The following is an 18,756-nucleotide window of genomic DNA, read 5'->3' as shown; positions in this document are numbered from 1 at the left end:
ACAGGCTGTCACGGTTATCGCCAAAGCCCCATCGTCACTCTCTTCATGTGTAATAGCCTCTCTGGTGGCACACTTCAGAGATTATAAAAGAAAGATCCCATTTTTGTTTTTTTGTATGCACCTCTTGTTGTATTTCCTGTAACCCCGCACTGCTGAAGAGCAATTATGTGTAACCGTTCCTGTTGCGATGGAGTGTTTTGATCTGTCCAATAAAAAAAAAAAAAGTCTTGTTGGGTATTTTGGGCTGTTTTGTTTTCAGTAGATTGAAAGAGGGGAAGGTACTGCCAAGACTCAAGGCCAGAGAGGATTTGTATAAATTTCACTACAGTGTTGCGCACAAGAAGTCTTTACTGGGGAGTTATTTTCTGTACAGTCCTCTATCGACAATGTGACCATTCAAAGAGATCACCTTAAACCTTTTAACTTTGATTAGGAATAGAAATCATACATATATCACACATAAGAGATAATCATTTACATGGCACATACAAGCTACATCCCAAGGCTGATGTGAATAATATGGTCCTTTTGATAAATATAGTATAAAAGCAAAGCTTTTCCTGATCCCTCTTGGTGGTACCATCACTACTGATGGGGAAATTAAAAATGAAGTTGCCATAAAGAGATTTGAAAAGCATCTTCCCTTGTGTGCAGAGAGTGACTAAGTTAAAAACCAAACTAGTGAATGAATGCTACCATGCATCTGCTGCATCACACATCCTGAAACTGTGACACAGACTGATTAATCATATGTGGTGCAGTTTATAAAAGAGAGTGATGGGATTATTACAGGTCGACTGCATTGTTGTTAAAGGAAAAATCCACCCAAAGATACTTGTACATTGTTATGTGTGTCTCATCAATCTGTGATTCCAGAGGTTATTTTATGATGAAGTGTTGTCATTTTTTTGGTGAACCCACTTCACCCTGCCTCGTCTACTTCTAATTCAGTTGGTGATTTCCCACATTTCCAGAACGCATTTCGACAAACCCCAGAGAACGGGCCTGAACCTGTTGCTTTTAATACATGTAGGTGGAGAGCAATGGCAGAAAGAGAACGAGTTTTTCCAGCTGAGAAAAAGTGGGAGTCGCACCATTTACTCAAAACACAATATGTCTTGTGGTTGCACTGCATTCTGGTCTATTTACTGGTCTCTACCTCTTCTACGGTGGATTTCTCCCTGTATGATGGCTGAAAGTCTCTTGGTGCAGATTGGCTCTAGAAAGAAGCCCTCGCTCTTTGATTCTGAGGGACTGACACCAAACCTGACGTTTACCGCTGATGTTTTAGATCCATGAAACATTTTCTGCTATCAAACTCCATTGTAGCTGCTGGGAATATCTAACATGATGTAATGTCATCTACGTATGTTTGTCCAGTATCCACAGGATTAATAAAAACAACAAAATCTACCCAGAAATGCAAGATACACCACCAATAGCTGTTTTATAACAGTGTTAAAGTGCTTAAGGGTGGATTTCTCTATTAAGAATACACATCTTGCTATGCAGAGTATTTAACTCAGAGGAGACAAGACTAGAGATGCACCGATCGATTGGCCGGTGACCGGAATCGGCCGGTTTTCAGCTGATCGGCCATGACCGGTGACCGGCCGATCAGTCTCATATATCCGATCTGTGCCGGTCAAATTTAAGACAACGGTAAAAACTCCGCTATTAAGCACTTTTTTATTTTGAGATTTGTTTGAGTGAGAGTGAGAGAAGGTCCTGTAACCTGGTGCAGTTTTGGAGAAAATGTAAGTTATTAATAGTCAATGTTTTATTATGAACATACAATTGAATTTTAATTTTCCATTAAAGAAAAGTTACAAAAATGTTTGCGTGTGCTGTCAATTATAGTTCTTAGAAAGAAAATCGGAATTGGCCAAAATCAGAATCGGCAGGTCAGACTTTTAAAAAAATCGGAAATCGGAATCGGCCAAGAAAATTGCAATCGGTGCATCTCTAGACAAGACCACAAGAGTTTGATACCTGGGACAAACAACTGAGCTTCACTGTAATGTGTCTCAACACAGGGAGGCTAAGCCGAAGCAGACACAAGCCTCCACTTTCTGAAGATGATAATCACCCACATAAAAGATGGGACAATTCCCGTTGACGCCAATGGACGCCCCCCTTCTGGGAATTCAGTTTCTTTTGTGCTAACCAGCCAATCTCCTCCAAAGAGTCCATCGTTTTTTTCCATCCATATTCCACTGGTGCTGCTGCTCTTCTTCTTCTCTTTGCTCCTCTTCCTCAGCCGAGCACGCTGTCGTTGAAGGCCAGACAGACCACGGCCTTCTGGTGGCCGCTGTACTCCCTCTTGATCTCCCCCGTCTCCACACACCACAGACGGGCCAGGTTGTCAGAGGAGGCTGGGAGACAGAAACAACCACAGTCATGTATTACAATTAAAGTTAAATTTCATCATGCATAAGTTATCACACCTGCTATTGTCTAAAAGTCACTTAATCTGCAACTGAATGAATGAATCTATTTTAAAATTGCATACTTTTTGGTTGGTGTTTAAAATGATGGATCCTGACAGTAGCTTGATAACGAAGGCCATCACACTCAAGATTATTCTTCACAACAAATATCATAATATGAAATGACAGTGGGTCTGTAACTATACGAAATGTGTGGTCATATGTGTCATATGAAGGTGTATTGACAATGTACTGACCGGTGACGATATACTGGGAGTCGCCAGAAAAAGCACAGTCCCACATCCAGCCTCTAGAGGTCTCTCCTGGGTTGTTGCTCTTGATGCTCAGCTCGGTCATCAGCGAGAAGTTGGACGTCCGCCAGATCTTACAGGTCTGGTCTGCTGAGCAGGTGGCCAACAGGCTGGAGATGAAGCAACATCATCATCATCATCATCATCATCATCATCATCATCATCATCATGACAGGAAACTAACCTTTTTGTTTTTCAGCAACAGTGGCTAGTAGATCTCCAAATTCAGCCGCCACTTTCACTATTTTAGCCAACTAGACTTTTAAAATAGAATACCATTTCGCCAAAGTAGCTGATTGAATAGACAAACCTACCAGCCAGTCAAAATGTATCTGCATTTGTCGGGTGACCGGTGTTAAGTTTCCAACCCTGATCATCATCAAATTATCTTATCCATAATATTAATTGGAATTTTCACCACATTACAGATGTTGCCAAACCTGGCATGCTAAACGTTGGATAATCTCACCATTAATGAAATAAATTAACGTTCACAAGACAATCTAATAAATTTGCAAGTTGCTCTGGAATCGATTGTTTGTGCTCAATGGTTTCTCTTGATATGTATCACTGATTATCATCATTTGCTATTAGAAAGTTCACAGTCAGACGATGAATTATAGTACGGAGAGGAGGAAGACACTCACGTGGAATCAGGGCTGAACTTGCAGCGTAGAGAGTAGCGTTTGTGTGCAGGAATCTTGGTTTTGGGAATGAGTTGTGTCACCTCATCTCCGATGCCTCCAGCTAGGTTCCACACATAACAGTTACCCTGCGAGGAGACAAGAACACAACGATTCAGTCAGGTAATATTCATTACATTTAAACAAAGTTATCACTACTGAGATTCATTGGCAGACCCCAATTCATGCACCAGGTTTACACAACACGTGCAAAGAAATACTACAAATAGTAAATCTGATTGTCCTTCTTTTCCTTGCGTCATGACTGCGGTTTGCTGATCACTGATATGCATAAGAAATGAATGCAGCATTTGTTGTTTGTTCCTAAACTGCGGCCTGAAGTCACATTGGTGGCATTTTGCACGTGCCAAGAGCCTGTAGGCAGCTGTAATGTAACACGAGCGTCAAGGCTGTCATAAGCTCCACCAATCAGAAGTAATGCAATAACATGAGAGTTCATATTGACTCAGCTGGCTTGATGAAATGACCTAAGGTCCCACTGTGTTCTTTTGTTCGATTCTGAACCATTAGATTAAGACAATGAAACATAAAACCTCTAACAGGACCAAATATATTTATATTACAGATATAGCCATTTTAACTGAAGTGACTCTTTCATTTGAAGTTTTACTGGCATTAGCTTTGCATTAGTGTGTGGGGTCTGGCCACTACTGGCACATTTCCTTCATCAAGAATTTCCTAAGGATGCAGTCACACCTACAGCTCAGTTTCCGAAAAGTTTAATTTGTTCCATTTTTGCATTTGGTTCATTTAGGGTCACAGTGCCAAATCGCACACAAACTCACCTTGTCAAAAAAAGACAGAGTTTTAGAAACATGTCATCCTGCCAAGTTAGAGATTTTCAAAAACAAATCCAATTCCAGTTCCTGTAACTTTAGCTAATCATGATGGACTTGTCTGCACACTTTGCTGTAATTTACCTTCTCTGGTGTTCATACCAGTTAAGAAGACATGAAGAAAGAGCTGAATATGAGTCAGTCCAGACTGCAGTTTGCCCTCAGTCACGCTAATCTCCCCAAGCCTGAGGCACTGCTGGCTATCAGATGTCAGCATCTGTCTCCTTATATTCCCATAACACCTTGTGTTTCGGGGTTGTTTCCTGTAGTTGGATTAAATTATCAGTCCTAACAAGCTGCACCGCAGTTCGCTTGGAAGAAGACTGAGACTGAGTTATTTGGTGCGATCACAGTTTGAATGGCATTGTTCTCACCTGCCCAAACAAAGTGAACTAAAGCTGCTCTAAGACACACCCCTTCCTGGCCTCTAGGTACTGACCGAGCTGTTGACCGCTGCCATGTAACTTGCATCTGGGTCAATGTGGACTGAGTTGATGGAGACCTCTGGCTCAGGAATCAGCTGTTCATTGTGGTCAGTCTTCAGATCCCAGATATGAATCACTCCACTCTGGTCTCCGACAATCAGCTCTGCCTGGAAAAGATAAAACATTAACAGTTTATTTACATTTTTAGGCACCAAATTGACTTACAAGGACATTAGAATCAGCCGAAAACTCTGACAGCAGATGTAACATAACATTCCTGTGGCCCAATCATGTACGACAGAGAAATGGTAGGAAATAATAGAAAGAGGTAGAAAGGGTTTTCTTTAAGACAAGACCATATTAGAGTGAGCAGAGGAGGAAGACATGGAAGGGGGCGGGATGAGATTAAGGGGGGTGGGAGAGGTGAAGTAACATGATTTTAAAACTTAGCAACACTGTTTTTTTTTCATTTACCTAATGCTGCAAGACATAGTGTGAATTGGCTTAATGTCTCACCTGGTTGGGATGCAGGCACACGCAGTTGATTGGAGCGTTGACCTGGAAGATCCTCTGACACTGCAGATTTCTTGACCTAGAAGGAGCAGAAGCAGACAGTCAAAGATTGGTTTGTTGAACGCATCAGAGTGAATGAGTACAAAACACGCACAGAGAGAAAAGATGGACAGACAGTCATGTAGAGGCTAATATGCTGTACCTCAGGTCCCAGATGCGAGCCATGCAGTCCTCTCCTCCTGTGTACATCCAGCGTCCATCTTCATGGAACCCCACAGATGTGATGTTCTTGCTGACGCCATCGTAATTGATCACCGGGTTGGGGTTGTTGGAGTTCAGGTCATACATGCGAATGTGCTGGTAGCCTGCAATGCAGAGAGAAGACTTACAGTGATGAGGTATAACAGCTTTGATCAATTTCACAACCGCAACTGTGTCACTAGCATGATACTGATGTTATAGATGAGGAGCAGGAGCAGGAGAAGGAGGAAGAAACAATTGTGAGCCAACCTGCAGCAGCAATCATACTCCGGTCAGGCGTGACTTCAAGTGAATTTACTTGCTGAGGGCATATGTTAAGAAAGTGAATGATTTAGTTTATGTAGGCTAAGTGCTAATTTCAAAAGATCAATAACAAGTTATATCCCATTAACATCTAAAAACATTTAGCATGTGCAAAACCAGTGACATAACTCCTTTGAATTATGCCACTGGGTTTGCACCTATCACAAGTCTTAGTGCTAACTTTGAACATTGCAAAGGTTTTTGTACCCATTATTAAGGTTTTTGTAAATCTGGCCCTTGGTGTACAGTGTGTGTTAAACACAGTAAGGATACGGAGTCCTGGTGCTGGACCGTCCTGGTGCAGATCCCGCTGTGGGCCTGCCAGAAGCGGACAGTATGATCGTATCCAGCCGTAGCCAGAATGACCGGGTCGCTGCCCACCGTCCCCTGGTTCACATTCATGCTTGACTGATTGCTGTCAACAGACAGATGGAGACACATATGTCACTGCATGCAATATGTAAGGTATGAAATTGAATAAAGTCAGCTGCTGTAGTTTTCTGACGGACATTATTTATTATTATATAGTTATTAAACAGCGTACTGTGGGAATAAAAGTGATAAACTTGTGTCAGCTAATGTAGACGTAGCTAGTTAGCTTGCTAGCTATTATGGAGGCCTGTCACAAGTAACGCTTCTACCTTACAAGCTAACGTGACAAAACACATCATAACTTTAACAATATTGCACTGTATGATATAATTTACGAGAATATCGAAGAACACAGCAAACCCGACGAAAAACGGTTTTGATTACCTTTGGATGTTGATGACAAACCAGTGGCGTCCGTCCCTGTAATGTGTCCGTTTGCAACAGAGCGATGCGTTTTCAAAAGTTCCGTTTCGGTAAACGGTGCGCTGCCGCCACCTACTGTCTTGTTTTATTATAGCAGGATCTGGACAGCCACTTAGTCCAGTTATCTACTAATAAATAAACAATTGAACTGTTTATAAATGGATATATATTAGAGTTTATTAAAGACAATAAAAAAAAAATCAAACAAGTTAACAGTACACATTTTTTTGAATAAATAAAGGTAAATAAATAATGCAGAAAATGTAGAAACATCTATCCACAAATATGCCCAAATCAAGACTAATCTATTCCCCTGGGCACAAGTGCTAGTGCATCTCAACCATAACGTTTCAGAAACAGCTTTTCAGTCGCTCTCAGCAGTCAGGCTTGTATTCTTTCCCATCACAGCAGTTGAAGAGGGCAACTATAACCGCAACATATCTGCTTGCCTGTTCGGTCTCTGACTTCTTTCTACTTTCTTCTGATCACAGCAGGGCGGACATGTGTTGTTTCACTTCCCCTGGGTCGGCCAATGAGCAAGCCACAACCGCCCCCTTGATCCCAGTCCTCATCTTGGTAGAAGGGAGGATCTAGAAAATATTATGATCATTTTGTATTATTTTGAACGTTTTGTTTTTTTTTCTAGCTAAACTGTACAGTAGAGAATAGAAACCCACCTTCACATATATTTTGCATCTCTCCAAAAGAAATTTCCACTTCATTGCAGTCCGTGCCTCCTCGGTCAAACTGGTAAACTCCTCTATCTACAACGGGTGAAATGGAAATGCTGTTTAACAAACCTTTCCATATCCACACACACATTTTAAAATTCCATACTTTTTCCAAGACAGTTGTTTTTAACTGGATTTGAAGATATTGTACAGCATTCAATATGATGTATGCTGACAGTGGCTGGGCAATATTCCTGGACTTATCACTTTATACCTGAAGGTTATTCTATGTACATATAGTCACATGTATATCAGGACTGAACATCAAATAATTCTTTCTTTATAATTTCCCAGATTTCTCTGTTATTCCCAAACCCATTGAGACCTGGATATGATCAAATTCACTTATTCATGTCAACCATTTCCCAGACTTTCCAAACCTGCACAGATCTGAACTTGGCACTTGGCAGACACTCCTACATTTTTACATATAAGAGTTAAAGGTAAATAGTCAATACAGCTGTGGGAGAAGAATTAAGTATTACTGCTATAGTGACAAAGCAGACATGTGGCCTCTTAGCTGGGCTTTTGAGAGATCATGCCCTATGCATCCTGTGATCACAAGTCAGGATCTATACTGCTCTCTGTCTATATATATATATATATATATGTACTGTAAATATTTGCATAGACAACTGATGATTCAAAACCATAATCATAATCCCTTTTGTCCACTCCTTACACCTGAACCCATAACACACAGTGATTTTATGTTGATTAGCTGTTTAAAAGATGTCTAAATGGTTATAAACATCTGGGCTAAAATTAGGCTACAGAGGGTTTAAAAGTGAAAGTTTAGTATAGACTTTTACATATTAGACTATGTCTTCTGGGGTAAATGACAAGAACTAAAGCATTATCTTGTACATATGGACTTCTCTGGTGCATATTTTTATATTTACAGGTGTTTACGCATTGTTTAAATATGTAATAATGTAATTACTATTTGGTCTAAAGCTGGGCTGTACATACCCAAACAGATCCTGGGCTGTATGAGAGCTAAAGTATAGATGCAATGTTGAAATGATGTCTAGTGCTCAGCGGGTTGGTGCTTTTTAAGAGTTACTATCTACGTATATCTAAAGAGTTGTCTGTGTGTGCGGCAGGTGTACTGACAGTGCAGCCGAGCGTCTTCTCGGCGACGGGGCTTCGGAGGGAGCAGGCCTGCAGGGTGCCGGTGTGATCGGTGAAGTCCACCAGCAGGTCGAAGCCCGTGCTCGCCGACACGCCCTGCTCCCCGCCCGGACACAGAGAGTTGGTGCAGCTCTGCAGGTCCTCGGTCACCTGGTACTTACACCTGGAGCTGGGAGAGCAGAGGAAAGAGACTGATCGAAGGATTGTTTAGTAGCTGGAGGTTATGACGAGTGATCAAGAGGAGAGATTCTACTAGAGATCTACTTTCCTTTGCCAACACCTCCCATTCTCCTCCTAAATCACATCAATTTCACATTGTGTTTCTCCTCCCTAGTTATATAAAATTAAATCCAGTGTTTGAGTGTTTGAGGTTGTTTTAAGCACAACCTTGAATCATGATCGAGAGTAGATTAGAAAGTTTTGATATAAATTATTTTATTTAACCCCTTGCACCCTGATTTCCCTTTAAATTTCCCCTTAAGTAGCTTCAAAGTCAGATTTTTTCCCCTACTGTATGACAATGTCACATACAAATACATATTCTGAATCTGCTTGTTCCAATGCGTCACTGAAGTTACAGCACGCTCATACTGAGTGAAATATTCAAACCCAAGATGCCATTTTTTTATGGCTGTGCCATTACATCAAATGGAAAAAATGTAGATGTCTTATGCATCATTTTATACCCATTTCCCTGTAATTCAGCATGACATATTTGGTCAAATCTTTGGAAACCTTTGGATCTTGACTAGAATTTAAAATAAAGTTCTGTGGGTTTGAACAAAGCTTAGGCTTGTAACATGCATTTGTAATGGGTGTAAGAGGTTAATATAGTAACTATTTGATAATGCATCCACTCTTGATGAACTTACCAGCGGGTCCTGATGACTTTTGAGAGAGAAGCATCGAGGTCCAGCTTGGAGATGAAGCTGTAAGTGATGCCAAAGAAAGCCTCAGGACTCTCCTGGGCCTTCTGCTTCAGCTGGCTCACTGTGTAAACATCACTGATGGAATCCACTGGACAAAAACAACACCACATGTTGATGTCTGCAGCTTTGTATTTATCAAACTCTGAGTCAAGACGAGGCAGGCTATGAGACGGGCAGCACTTGTCATTTCAGTATTTTCGCCATCTGATAATTTTTCACTTCGGGAAACATTAAGTGATAGGACTGGATGCACAAAAATCTGATTTTACTCATTCTGTTTTTGCTCATTGCCCACAGATCTTCAAACCAGACATGGAAGTGATCCTGCTTGTATTGTTATCCAAATTCTACATCTACATTTTACATTTTGGGCATTCAGCTGACAGCGGAATAACTTCCATTCCTAGATCATTAGCATTACAAGAAACAAATGGTAAGGAGTGAAAATCAGGGCCATAGTGCACTGACTATATTCTTGTGACCCAGGAATGATTGTGTGTGAAAGAAATGCTAGGAAAAGAAATAAGAAAAATAAGATGTTAAGATGAGACATACAAGGGATTTTTTTTAACTTCAAGATAAGAGCTTACAGTATTAGAATGAGTCAAAGAGGAAAAAAATCTACATACTACGGATGCAAGCAAACCACAATGTGAATATGAGTAACATAAAGAGATGGAGAGGCAGAGGGGAAAAGTAATGCGGACACATATTTAAATTAATAGAACAATGGGAGATGCAGAACAGACATTTTCGGGCCGTGTGTTGGCACACAGTGATGTGACCTCATGTCATCTGATCTTCATTATCAGATCTCATGAATCACATTGAAATGACAAAATGGCAAAAGTGTACGTGTTGCCACAGGGAATTAATTCAATGCTTAACAAAAGAGCTTCAATGATGATCGATGAAGGACATTTTAAAAGACTCAAATCAATCAACTAATTGGTTAAAATGATGAAAATTTCAAAGACGCTTTTTCCGCATTGATTCTGCAAGGGATAAAGATATGATGTAGTCTTCACTGTTTCCTACCAGGCACATTTTCAGGCTTCTCATCTTCATCCAGAGCCCCGGACTCAGAAACCTGCTTGGCATAGCTGAACAGCAGGCTGGCTTCCTTGGTGTCTGAGATCAGATTATAATTGACGTTGACAGCAACAAAGAATACGTCTCATTGAATATAATGTATGTTAATTCCAGGGCAAGAAAACTGATATTTTTTCTTCTGTTGTACACCATGACTAGTGTGGGCTGTGGTTGGCCAGAATTCGTTCTAAAAATCAGATTTTTTGAATGAAAATAAAGGACCTACACACAAAGGTTAGTAAACTTCCAAAGTGACAGGTAGAGTAGGCAAACTTAACTGGGATCATTTTCCACCTTTCCAGCTTATCCTCGCTTAATAGCACAAGGGAGAGTTACATCAGATCCTATGCATTTGTAAATGTCGCTGTGATTTCCTTACCAGGGTTGACAGTGATAATGGTTTTGGAGTTAACCGTTGCTGCCATACAGTTGCGAAAGCTGTCAAAACCAATCTTTGCATCCGCGATGAAGAGCACTTTGAGTGAAGAATAAAAGGCAAAACGACTGTAAGATTTCTCAAATATAAACACAACGTTAATCTCGAATTTCCACTTGCATATTTCTCTTGAAAAAGAGTTTGCTGTCTTAATGGGACATGACAGAAAGGAATAAAGGTTAAGTAAAGATTCAGTTTGCGGCTGAGAAGGAGCAGCCACTGTTAACCTACCCGTCTCCTTTGGTATCAGGGTTTGTACGAGCTGAATGGCCTCTCTGTCCCAGCTGTGTGTGATGGAGAGGTCAGGGAGTTACTCCAGGGAGAACATGGTGAAAATCAAACACACATGCGGTACAGAGGTTCAGGGGGTCAACCTAAAGCTGGATGTCACCAAACTAAATTTGTGGTAACCTAAAGTTACAGGGCAGCGATCCAAGGGGCCAAAAGATGGAATATGGCACAAAGGCAAAAAAATAATGATTCTTTATTCATTTTCCAAATTAATAAATGCCAATGACTCACCAGACTAAGGAGAAGGAAGTGACAGAGTCATCAAAGAGCTTCACTTCCAGCCTCTGCCCTTTGCGTCCGTCTGAAGTGGTGAACTGCTTCGGCTCGGCAATCTGAAAAAAACGTAAACACAATTATCTGAAGTTCCTATCACAATATCTTTCCTTTTCCTGTTAAAAACTGTAGTGACATTAAGTGCAGGATCCGGCCTCATTCTGAACTCTGAGGCGTTTCTTTAGGCCCTTATGGCAGGACTTTGCATTAATGTGTTACAGGCAAACAAAGACCAATGACCATAAAACTGTGTAATCCTTTTTTTATGATGTTTTTGCCTTTTATTATGTTAGTTTTATGCTGTTCTTGTCTTTTATTGTTCCATCTTATTGTTGTTATTTTACTTTTTCTCTCTCTTTCTTTTATTTTGACTGTAAAGCACTTTGTAACTCTGTTTAAAAAGTGCTATATAAATAAAGCTTATCATTATTATCATTATTATTATTATTTTATTATAACCACACTAAACAATATGGACACAAAATACTCTTGTAGGTGATTTAATTTGATTTGTGAAGTAATAATATGTGTTAATATGAAGTAAACTAACCTTTACCTTTTTTTTTTTTTTACTTTTTCTTAGACAAGGAAGATTTGTTAATCATATATGCTCAACAACGCCCTGCTTCATGCTTATCAGCGTTCCCACCATGGACCCTGATGGAAGATTCCTTGACTTTTCCACGACTTTTATAACATAAAAGCGCTTCCATGACCTAAAAACTTTATTCCTCCCCGGTTTGTTAATTTTGTTTTTCAGCTCAGAAAAGTTGATCAGTCTGGTTTCCACTACAGTTGAGCTTGATGTGGAGGAAAAAAACACTGAAAACCACCAACTAATGCAATCAGTGTGTGAAACAAGTTGGAAAATACATTCTGGTATATTCCTGTAAAGCGATCCATTTGAAAAATTCCCCGAAATTCCCTGACTTCCCCAGAGAATTTATCAAACGCCCTGACTTTCCCTGTCTCAAATACACCTCTCAAAAATGATAATCCAGTGGGAACCTTGACTGGCTGATTCAGCAACAAAAACTTATCTTGGAAGTGTCCATTACTACCACAATCCTCTACTCTTGGCCAACTGACCCACCCATGTTTCAAACCAATGATCGTTGAGTCACAAGCTCTTAAAGGAAAAATCCACCCTAAAACACCCCTAAAACTTTTGAGACAAACATTTTGTTGTTCGGTGGTGTATTTTTCTTATTCCTGTGGATAACTGGCCAAACGTCGACAATCTGACGTCATTTCCAAACATTTCCAGCAGCTACAATGGAGTTTGACAGCAGAAAATGTTTCAGCGATCTAAAACATCAGCGGTAAACGTCAGGTTTTGGTGTCAGTCCCTCAGAATCAAAGAGCGAGGGCTTCTTCTTTCTAGAGCCGCCATTTTGCACCAAGAGACGTTCAACAGTCATACAGGGAGAAATCCATCGTAGAAGAGGAGAGAGAGACCAATTTCTCCATCCACAGTAGCGGAAAATTAACCAGAATGCAATGCAGCCACAGATTGCATCTTTGCGGATTTGTCGTCTGTAGTGTAGAGCTGCAACAATTAATCGATTAATCGTTTAGTTGTCAACTATTAAATTAATCGCCAACTATTTTGATAATCGATGAATCGGTTTGAGTAATTTTTTAAGAAAAATAAGTCAAAATTCTCTGATTCCAGCTTCTTAAATGTGAATATTTTCTGGTTTCTTTACTCCTCTATGACAGTAAACTGAATATCTTTGAGTTGTGGACAAAACAAGACATTTGAGGACGTCATCTTGGGCTTTGGGAAACACTGATCGACATTTTTCACCATTTTATAGACCAAACAACTAATCGATTAATCAAGAAAATACAGATTAATCGACAATGAAAATAATCGTTAGTTGCAGCCCTACTGTAGTGTGTAAAATACAACATACTCTTTGATGGCCGTGCATGGCAAACCACAGCATTGTTCTCTGTCCACTTTTTCTTAACAGGAAAAACTTACTGTGCTATCACTATTGCTATCAATCTCTCCACCAAGACGTATACAGTGTTGTTGAAAGTCATTCTGGGAGATGTAGGAAATCACTAACTGAAGCAGAAGTAGACGAGGCAGGTTGAGGGAAAGTGGGTTCACCAGAAAAGTGAATTACAATACTACATCGCAAAATAACTCCTGGAATACACTGAAAATCCCAGATTGATGCTATCTAACAGTGTAACAATTGAATTTTTCCTTTAATACTGAAAGAATCTGACACAACCCAGATCTCGCCGTACCGATCTGACTGCAGCCAGTATGTTTATCACGTTGCCGTCCAGGCTCTGCCCGTTGGCCACGATGTCTCCCAGAGAGTAGAAATCCCTGGAGTCCTTCACTGGCAGGTGGATCAGAGGCAGCAGCCGGTTGATGGTATCCATGTCAGCACACAGACGCACCTGGGAATGAGCCTCCGTCACCAGCAGCCTGAAGAAGCTGAGATAGCAGAGAGGATACGGGCCTTTTTGAACCAGCCAGCCCTTTACACTGTCATCTTTGGCATTACACCGCATTACATCACCAAATACATAACATTTCCTCAGTTCCCTCTAGCTGTCTACAAGCAATGCAGGGTGAACGCAACGATTCACACAGGAAAGCAGAAAACTACAACACCTGCATTAGAAGTGTTTATTACCTTGGTGTTGCAGGGCAGAATCTGTCCTCTTTCTCTGGGTCTTTAGTGACAACTAAAGGATTGTCAATGGTGACTGAAAAAGACAGTAAGTGAAGATGGTGTGTATAATACAAGTCAAAAAATACATCACCAAATGCCAGTTTAACAAAACAAGACACCAGTGCTTTCAAAACAGAGAGCAGGGTTCCCACAGTCGCTTGGATATCAAATTTAAGGGATTTTCGATAACTTGTTCAAGACCTTGTTGTTGAAATTCAAGGACTTAAAATTGGTACATTTGGTGGTAAGACATGACAAAATCAAAATTAGACACCACAGAGGCCTATTTTTTTTACTCATGATCTTGCCAATTCAAGAAATCCTGGTAAAATCATTCATTTTAAAGTGCTGCTGTTTCAACACAAATATCCATTGGACTGAGGCATGTTGATGAATAAATTAAGGCCTTCTTTTATTTTTCTCAAATCCATAAAACTTTTAAGGATATTCAAGAGAGACTTCCTCACCATAGTCTCCGATGCTGAAGCTGCCGGAGAGCCCGTTGATGTACCCATCGTTTCCCCAGGCTGTCACGTTGATGAAGTAGTCTGGCGAGTCCTTGATGGTGAAGCCGAAGGTGAATCTGTCAAAACCAACATCTGAAATCCAGATGTATGGGTTTAGTTTGTGTCTGGGTCAGGAATGTGTCTTTTTTTTACTTTGTTTTCTAGGTCTGTGTTGAAGATAACTATGCCAAAGAAGAAGAAAGACAGAAACTTGGATGGAGGGTTGCAGTTCAGCTCCTCGCCAGCAGAGGGCGGTAGCGTTACAAGACACAGTGCTGCAATGCTGGGTTCAAGAATTTGCCTTTTATATTTGAAAAGAATTGTAGTCTTAAGTGCAGTAATATGAAAGATGTCATTGAAACTAACTTTTTCTGTCAGGGAAGCTCCTGACATCAGTTTTTCCAATGATGACACCAGCCACCGTCTGAAAAAACAAAACAAAAGAGCAATGGTAATGTATTGACTCATCTGGATTCAATGTTAAACAGCAACCAATTACATAAACTGGGCATAAAGCAATGCCGAACCATAGGCCTAAATTGCCAGAGTAGCACATAACTACGTTTGAAAAAAATATTCAAGGCTATCAGACTCTGATGCTGTGTTTTATGGCCTGTTGTGAGATGAAAATGAGATGAAATCGCTGGTTTATGAAATGAAACTCATCTCAACTCACTGGATGTGAAAAGTTGGGGTGCAGCTCAGAGATGGCGACATAGCTCTGGGCAGCCATGTTGTTTACTCACAGTCTGACCGTTATTCCAGTTGATAGTTAAAGACTCTGTGAGGTGGAGAAATGTAACACAGACAGTTAACATTGGCTAGGATTATGAATTCACCGGGACAGCCGTTATTATCTAATAAAAAATGTTACCGTTGATTAATGATTTAACTCAGGCTAGCTAAACTGTCCCCCCCATCATCACGCCTCAACTGACCTCAGGTGAGTCTTTCCTGTTATATTATGGGATTTTATCTGGTTATCGAGTTAAATATAGCTTAATTATATATTTAACACAAGCTAATGTCAGATACCATACTGTAATTTTCGCCGTTTTACCTGGGACTTTTTACTCGGGACTTTTTCCTTGCAGTTTATTCTTTGTTTTTCGCGGCAAAGCAGTTCCGCGAGACTGCCGCGGAAATGCTGCCTTCAGGTGCTGTCGGAAACATCAGAATTAACGATTGAGCGTACTTGAACAACCCAACCAAGCGGTATTGGTTATCTATGTTTTCTGTGCAAATACATGGGATTGTATGTTCCATTTTCACTCGTTGTTTAAAGTGTAGATGTTAAATCTAGCAGAGCAAAAATATAACAACTTTGGACAAATTAATTAATTAAAATAGCCTATCAATCACACGCCTGATGCGGATTTCGCCCCCCTCATTTTGCCATTCTGTCAGTTCTGTGCTTGATTTCTAAAATAAAACAATAAAAAAAAAATGTACATCCCAAATGCTGACAGAATACAATTCACAAAAGAAAAGTAGAGTCTGCACATTGCAAGTTGCTCCCAAGCATTTATTAAAAACTACGTTGTTACAGGTTCGACTTTCTTATTATTTCCGACCAAAAATCGCCTATTAGGAGTGGTATTCAAACTCGGAATTAGGAATTTACGAGAGGCACCTGAAAGCAGCAAAAGCGCGCGTGCGAGCAATATATACCTACAGCCACCCAAGCTTATCTATTCAGCCGTCCAAGAAATAACTTTACAGATTAGATTTTATTGGGTTATATTTCTTTACCAGATGCCGTTTATGAAAAAGCGAAGCACTAATATGGAAAAATAAGGAAAGAAAACCAGTTGTTACTATATCTAGCATTTATGAGTGTGTATATTCATGCATGGTATGAGTATATGTGTGTGTTTCTGCAGTCTGCCTCCCCTTACTCTACCCGGTCATTTACAAGCAAGAGTCCCCAAGTATGGAAGTGGTAGTGGAGCTATATAAATTCCTGTGTCTATGAGCCATTTAATATTTTCCCTTTTTTGTCTTCTTCCTTTTTTTTTCTATCTATCTATCTATCTATCTATCTATCTATCTATCTAGCTGTCTGTCTGTCTGTCTGTCTGTCTATCTATTTTCTACTTTAAAACATCCATTTTTTTTATCCTCCATGAAAAAAATGTAGGCTATAATGTGACCCTAATTCTCATTTTTCCGCAATTTGAACAAGTGGACTAGGCTAAACCTCCACTTCTTTGCATCCTCTGATTCCTCATTTAAAATCAAAATATTCACCAACTTCTTCCAAATTTGTTCCCCAAAAGATTTTATTACCTGTAACTGAGATCGACTATGGCATGAACAGAACGCATCTATTTTTAAAGCAGACTGTAATAAAACCAGACCTGTGTCTATTAGTCACCCAATGTTTTTTTTTTTAGACTTTACATCATGTTGCCTAGCATGAAATCTACAAATCAACACACATTCAATACAGTGAACATCTATACAGCTGAGCAAACAGGGAGCGAAATGGGACTGAACAATGCAGCTGATGGACTGGAGGCACACACACACACACACACACACACACACACACACACTGAAACTCACTGCACCTCAGACTTTGATACTGCCTTGATAATCCATCCTGCTCATCATACACAGCAGGGATTTGCTCCCAGACAGCTACTGAGACAGATTTGACAGCTTCTCGCCTCACCAGCTGCTCAGAGGCGGTTTGATGGCACAAAGCTGTATAGCCGACACGTGACACTGTCATACACACCTGAGCAGGAATCAAAAGGTGTAACCGGAGCCCCTCATTCAGCTTTAGACAGTCTTGTTCCTGTTATACAGTGACTAATCCTGGTGGTTGGGTGTTTGGATCGGATCTCATCCCTGTGACTAATGTTGATTTTCACGCAATAATAATTCTGTTGATGTGATTCTACGCTCAATGTGTTTTAACTTATGATAAAAAACGGTAGGAAGCGCTTTAAATGCACTTTACTCAGCAGACACGTGTGACTCATAACAGGAACTCAGCATGGTGAGATTATTTCTCATCAGACTGCCTGATGTGTAATGTTTCATCAATATATCGATGGGGTTTGTATAATGTTGTATAATGTAAAACAGGACTGATTAAATAGATTGAACATTTAGCTACGCAGAGGAATCGATTTGTTATTTGCAGCGGTGGCTATAGCTATTCAAATGGAAAAAATTTCAAATTCTAATTTCATTAGGTTTTTCAGACTACAGTTTGTGAGTCCATTAATCACAGTGCAGTAAAGCAACATCTGATAAATCAAGTGAAACTTACTTTTGGTTCAATGATTTATTCATAATGAATTCATAGCCTCAGTTAATCAGTCATCAATCATAATTTGGTCCCGTATATTAATTTGTTTCTATCTACACACTGTGTCTTTGAAGCGATTTGAATACCCATCTGAGTTTCTGTATGTATGACAGTCACAAAACAGCCTGGTTCATCACTTCTGATGACATGACTTTCTTCAAAGTCAAGCAGGAAGTGTACGGCCTCGGGCGGCAAACAGAGTCAGTGAAGGAATGTGCTGTGATTGGGTGGCCTCTCCGCCTGGGGTCGGCTCCCCGGAGGGCCTGCAGGGTCTGACCACTCCTCAGCTGATAATCAATCATTTGTGTGAGTGTGTGTGTGAGAGAGAGAGGGAGTGCTTGTGTGTGTTGTTTTGTGTACATGTGTGATGCAAGTGTGTGCAAATACACGGCTGATATGCGTCTGTGTTGTTTGTGTGATGTTCTCCTGAGCGGCCATGACACACTACCATGGTCACTGTGTGGTAGTGATACCAGGCGCAGTTTATCCACAGTAAATTACATGTAATTGCGATGTAAAATGAGGCAAAATATCTGCAATCGATTGTAATGATTGGTGATGTGATACTGGCACAACAGAGGGCTTTCAGGTGGCATAACACACCCTCAGCTTTTGGGTAGCAGTGGCTGTAAACGGCTGATTGTGTTTCTAAAGGTATGACTTCGCCCTCTGAACAGATTCAATAGACATGGTTAATTTCTGTGTTGTTTTTGACTGGGAACTGATCCTTTCACCACTGATTTATCCACCACTGTTGTGTTAA

The 18,756-nt window shown here is 40.3% G+C and overlaps 2 protein-coding genes across 2 annotated transcripts; both read right to left on the bottom strand.

Moving 5' to 3' along the window:
* Positions 1-341: 341 nt before the first annotated feature.
* Positions 342-6,580, bottom strand: LOC139663720 (target of rapamycin complex subunit lst8). Its single transcript, XM_071542441.1, has 9 exons — positions 6,539-6,580; positions 6,056-6,197; positions 5,729-5,780; positions 5,421-5,583; positions 5,222-5,297; positions 4,720-4,872; positions 3,388-3,512; positions 2,687-2,850; positions 342-2,375 (listed from the first exon to the last, which is right to left on the bottom strand). Exons 2-9 carry the CDS (start codon positions 6,182-6,184, stop codon positions 2,257-2,259), a joined length of 981 nt encoding a protein of 326 aa, XP_071398542.1. The 5' UTR covers positions 6,185-6,197; positions 6,539-6,580; the 3' UTR covers positions 342-2,256.
* Positions 6,581-7,062: 482 nt separating this feature from the next.
* LOC139663724 (meiosis-specific with OB domain-containing protein-like) lies at positions 7,063-15,404 on the bottom strand. Its single transcript, XM_071542444.1, has 13 exons — positions 15,348-15,404; positions 15,038-15,095; positions 14,633-14,764; positions 14,127-14,199; positions 13,729-13,924; positions 11,422-11,522; positions 11,131-11,183; positions 10,843-10,938; positions 10,410-10,502; positions 9,315-9,459; positions 8,425-8,611; positions 7,255-7,341; positions 7,063-7,167 (listed from the first exon to the last, which is right to left on the bottom strand). The coding sequence occupies exons 1-13, from the start codon at positions 15,402-15,404 to the stop codon at positions 7,063-7,065; spliced, it is 1,383 nt and encodes a 460-aa protein (XP_071398545.1).
* Between the last annotated feature and the right edge of the window lie 3,352 nt (positions 15,405-18,756).

Source organism: Centroberyx affinis, unplaced genomic scaffold (assembly GCF_046629955.1).
Source record: "Centroberyx affinis isolate AG114_WGS23_722 - 3 ecotype Tasmania unplaced genomic scaffold, CSIRO-AGI_Caff_v1 ptg004102l_1, whole genome shotgun sequence".
NCBI classification, from domain to species: domain Eukaryota; kingdom Metazoa; phylum Chordata; class Actinopteri; order Beryciformes; family Berycidae; genus Centroberyx; species Centroberyx affinis.
The sequence above is the reverse complement of the archived record's forward strand: the minus strand, read 5'-3'. Positions and strand labels throughout refer to the sequence as shown.

What these genes read in the sequence shown, in the direction of transcription:
- LOC139663720 (XM_071542441.1), bottom strand. Translation starts at nt 6,184, where the DNA reads ATGAATGTGAACCAGGGGACGGTGGGCAGCGACCCGGTCATTCTGGCT. An exon ending in CGGTCCAGCACCAGGACTCC is followed by an intron (nt 5,781 to 6,055) that starts GTATCCTTACTG and finishes ATATGCCCTCAG; the next exon opens with CAAGTAAATTCACTTGAAGT. An exon ending in CTCCCAGTATATCGTCACCG is followed by an intron (nt 2,376 to 2,686) that starts GTCAGTACATTG and finishes TCTGTCTCCCAG; the next exon opens with CCTCCTCTGACAACCTGGCC.
- LOC139663724 (XM_071542444.1), bottom strand. Translation starts at nt 15,404, where the DNA reads ATGGCTGCCCAGAGCTATGTCGCCATCTCTGAGCTGCACCCCAACTTT. An exon ending in TACTGGCTGCAGTCAGATCG is followed by an intron (nt 11,523 to 13,728) that starts GTACGGCGAGAT and finishes CGTTTTTTTCAG; the next exon opens with ATTGCCGAGCCGAAGCAGTT. An exon ending in ACTTCCTTCTCCTTAGTCTG is followed by an intron (nt 11,184 to 11,421) that starts GTGAGTCATTGG and finishes CATCACACACAG; the next exon opens with CTGGGACAGAGAGGCCATTC.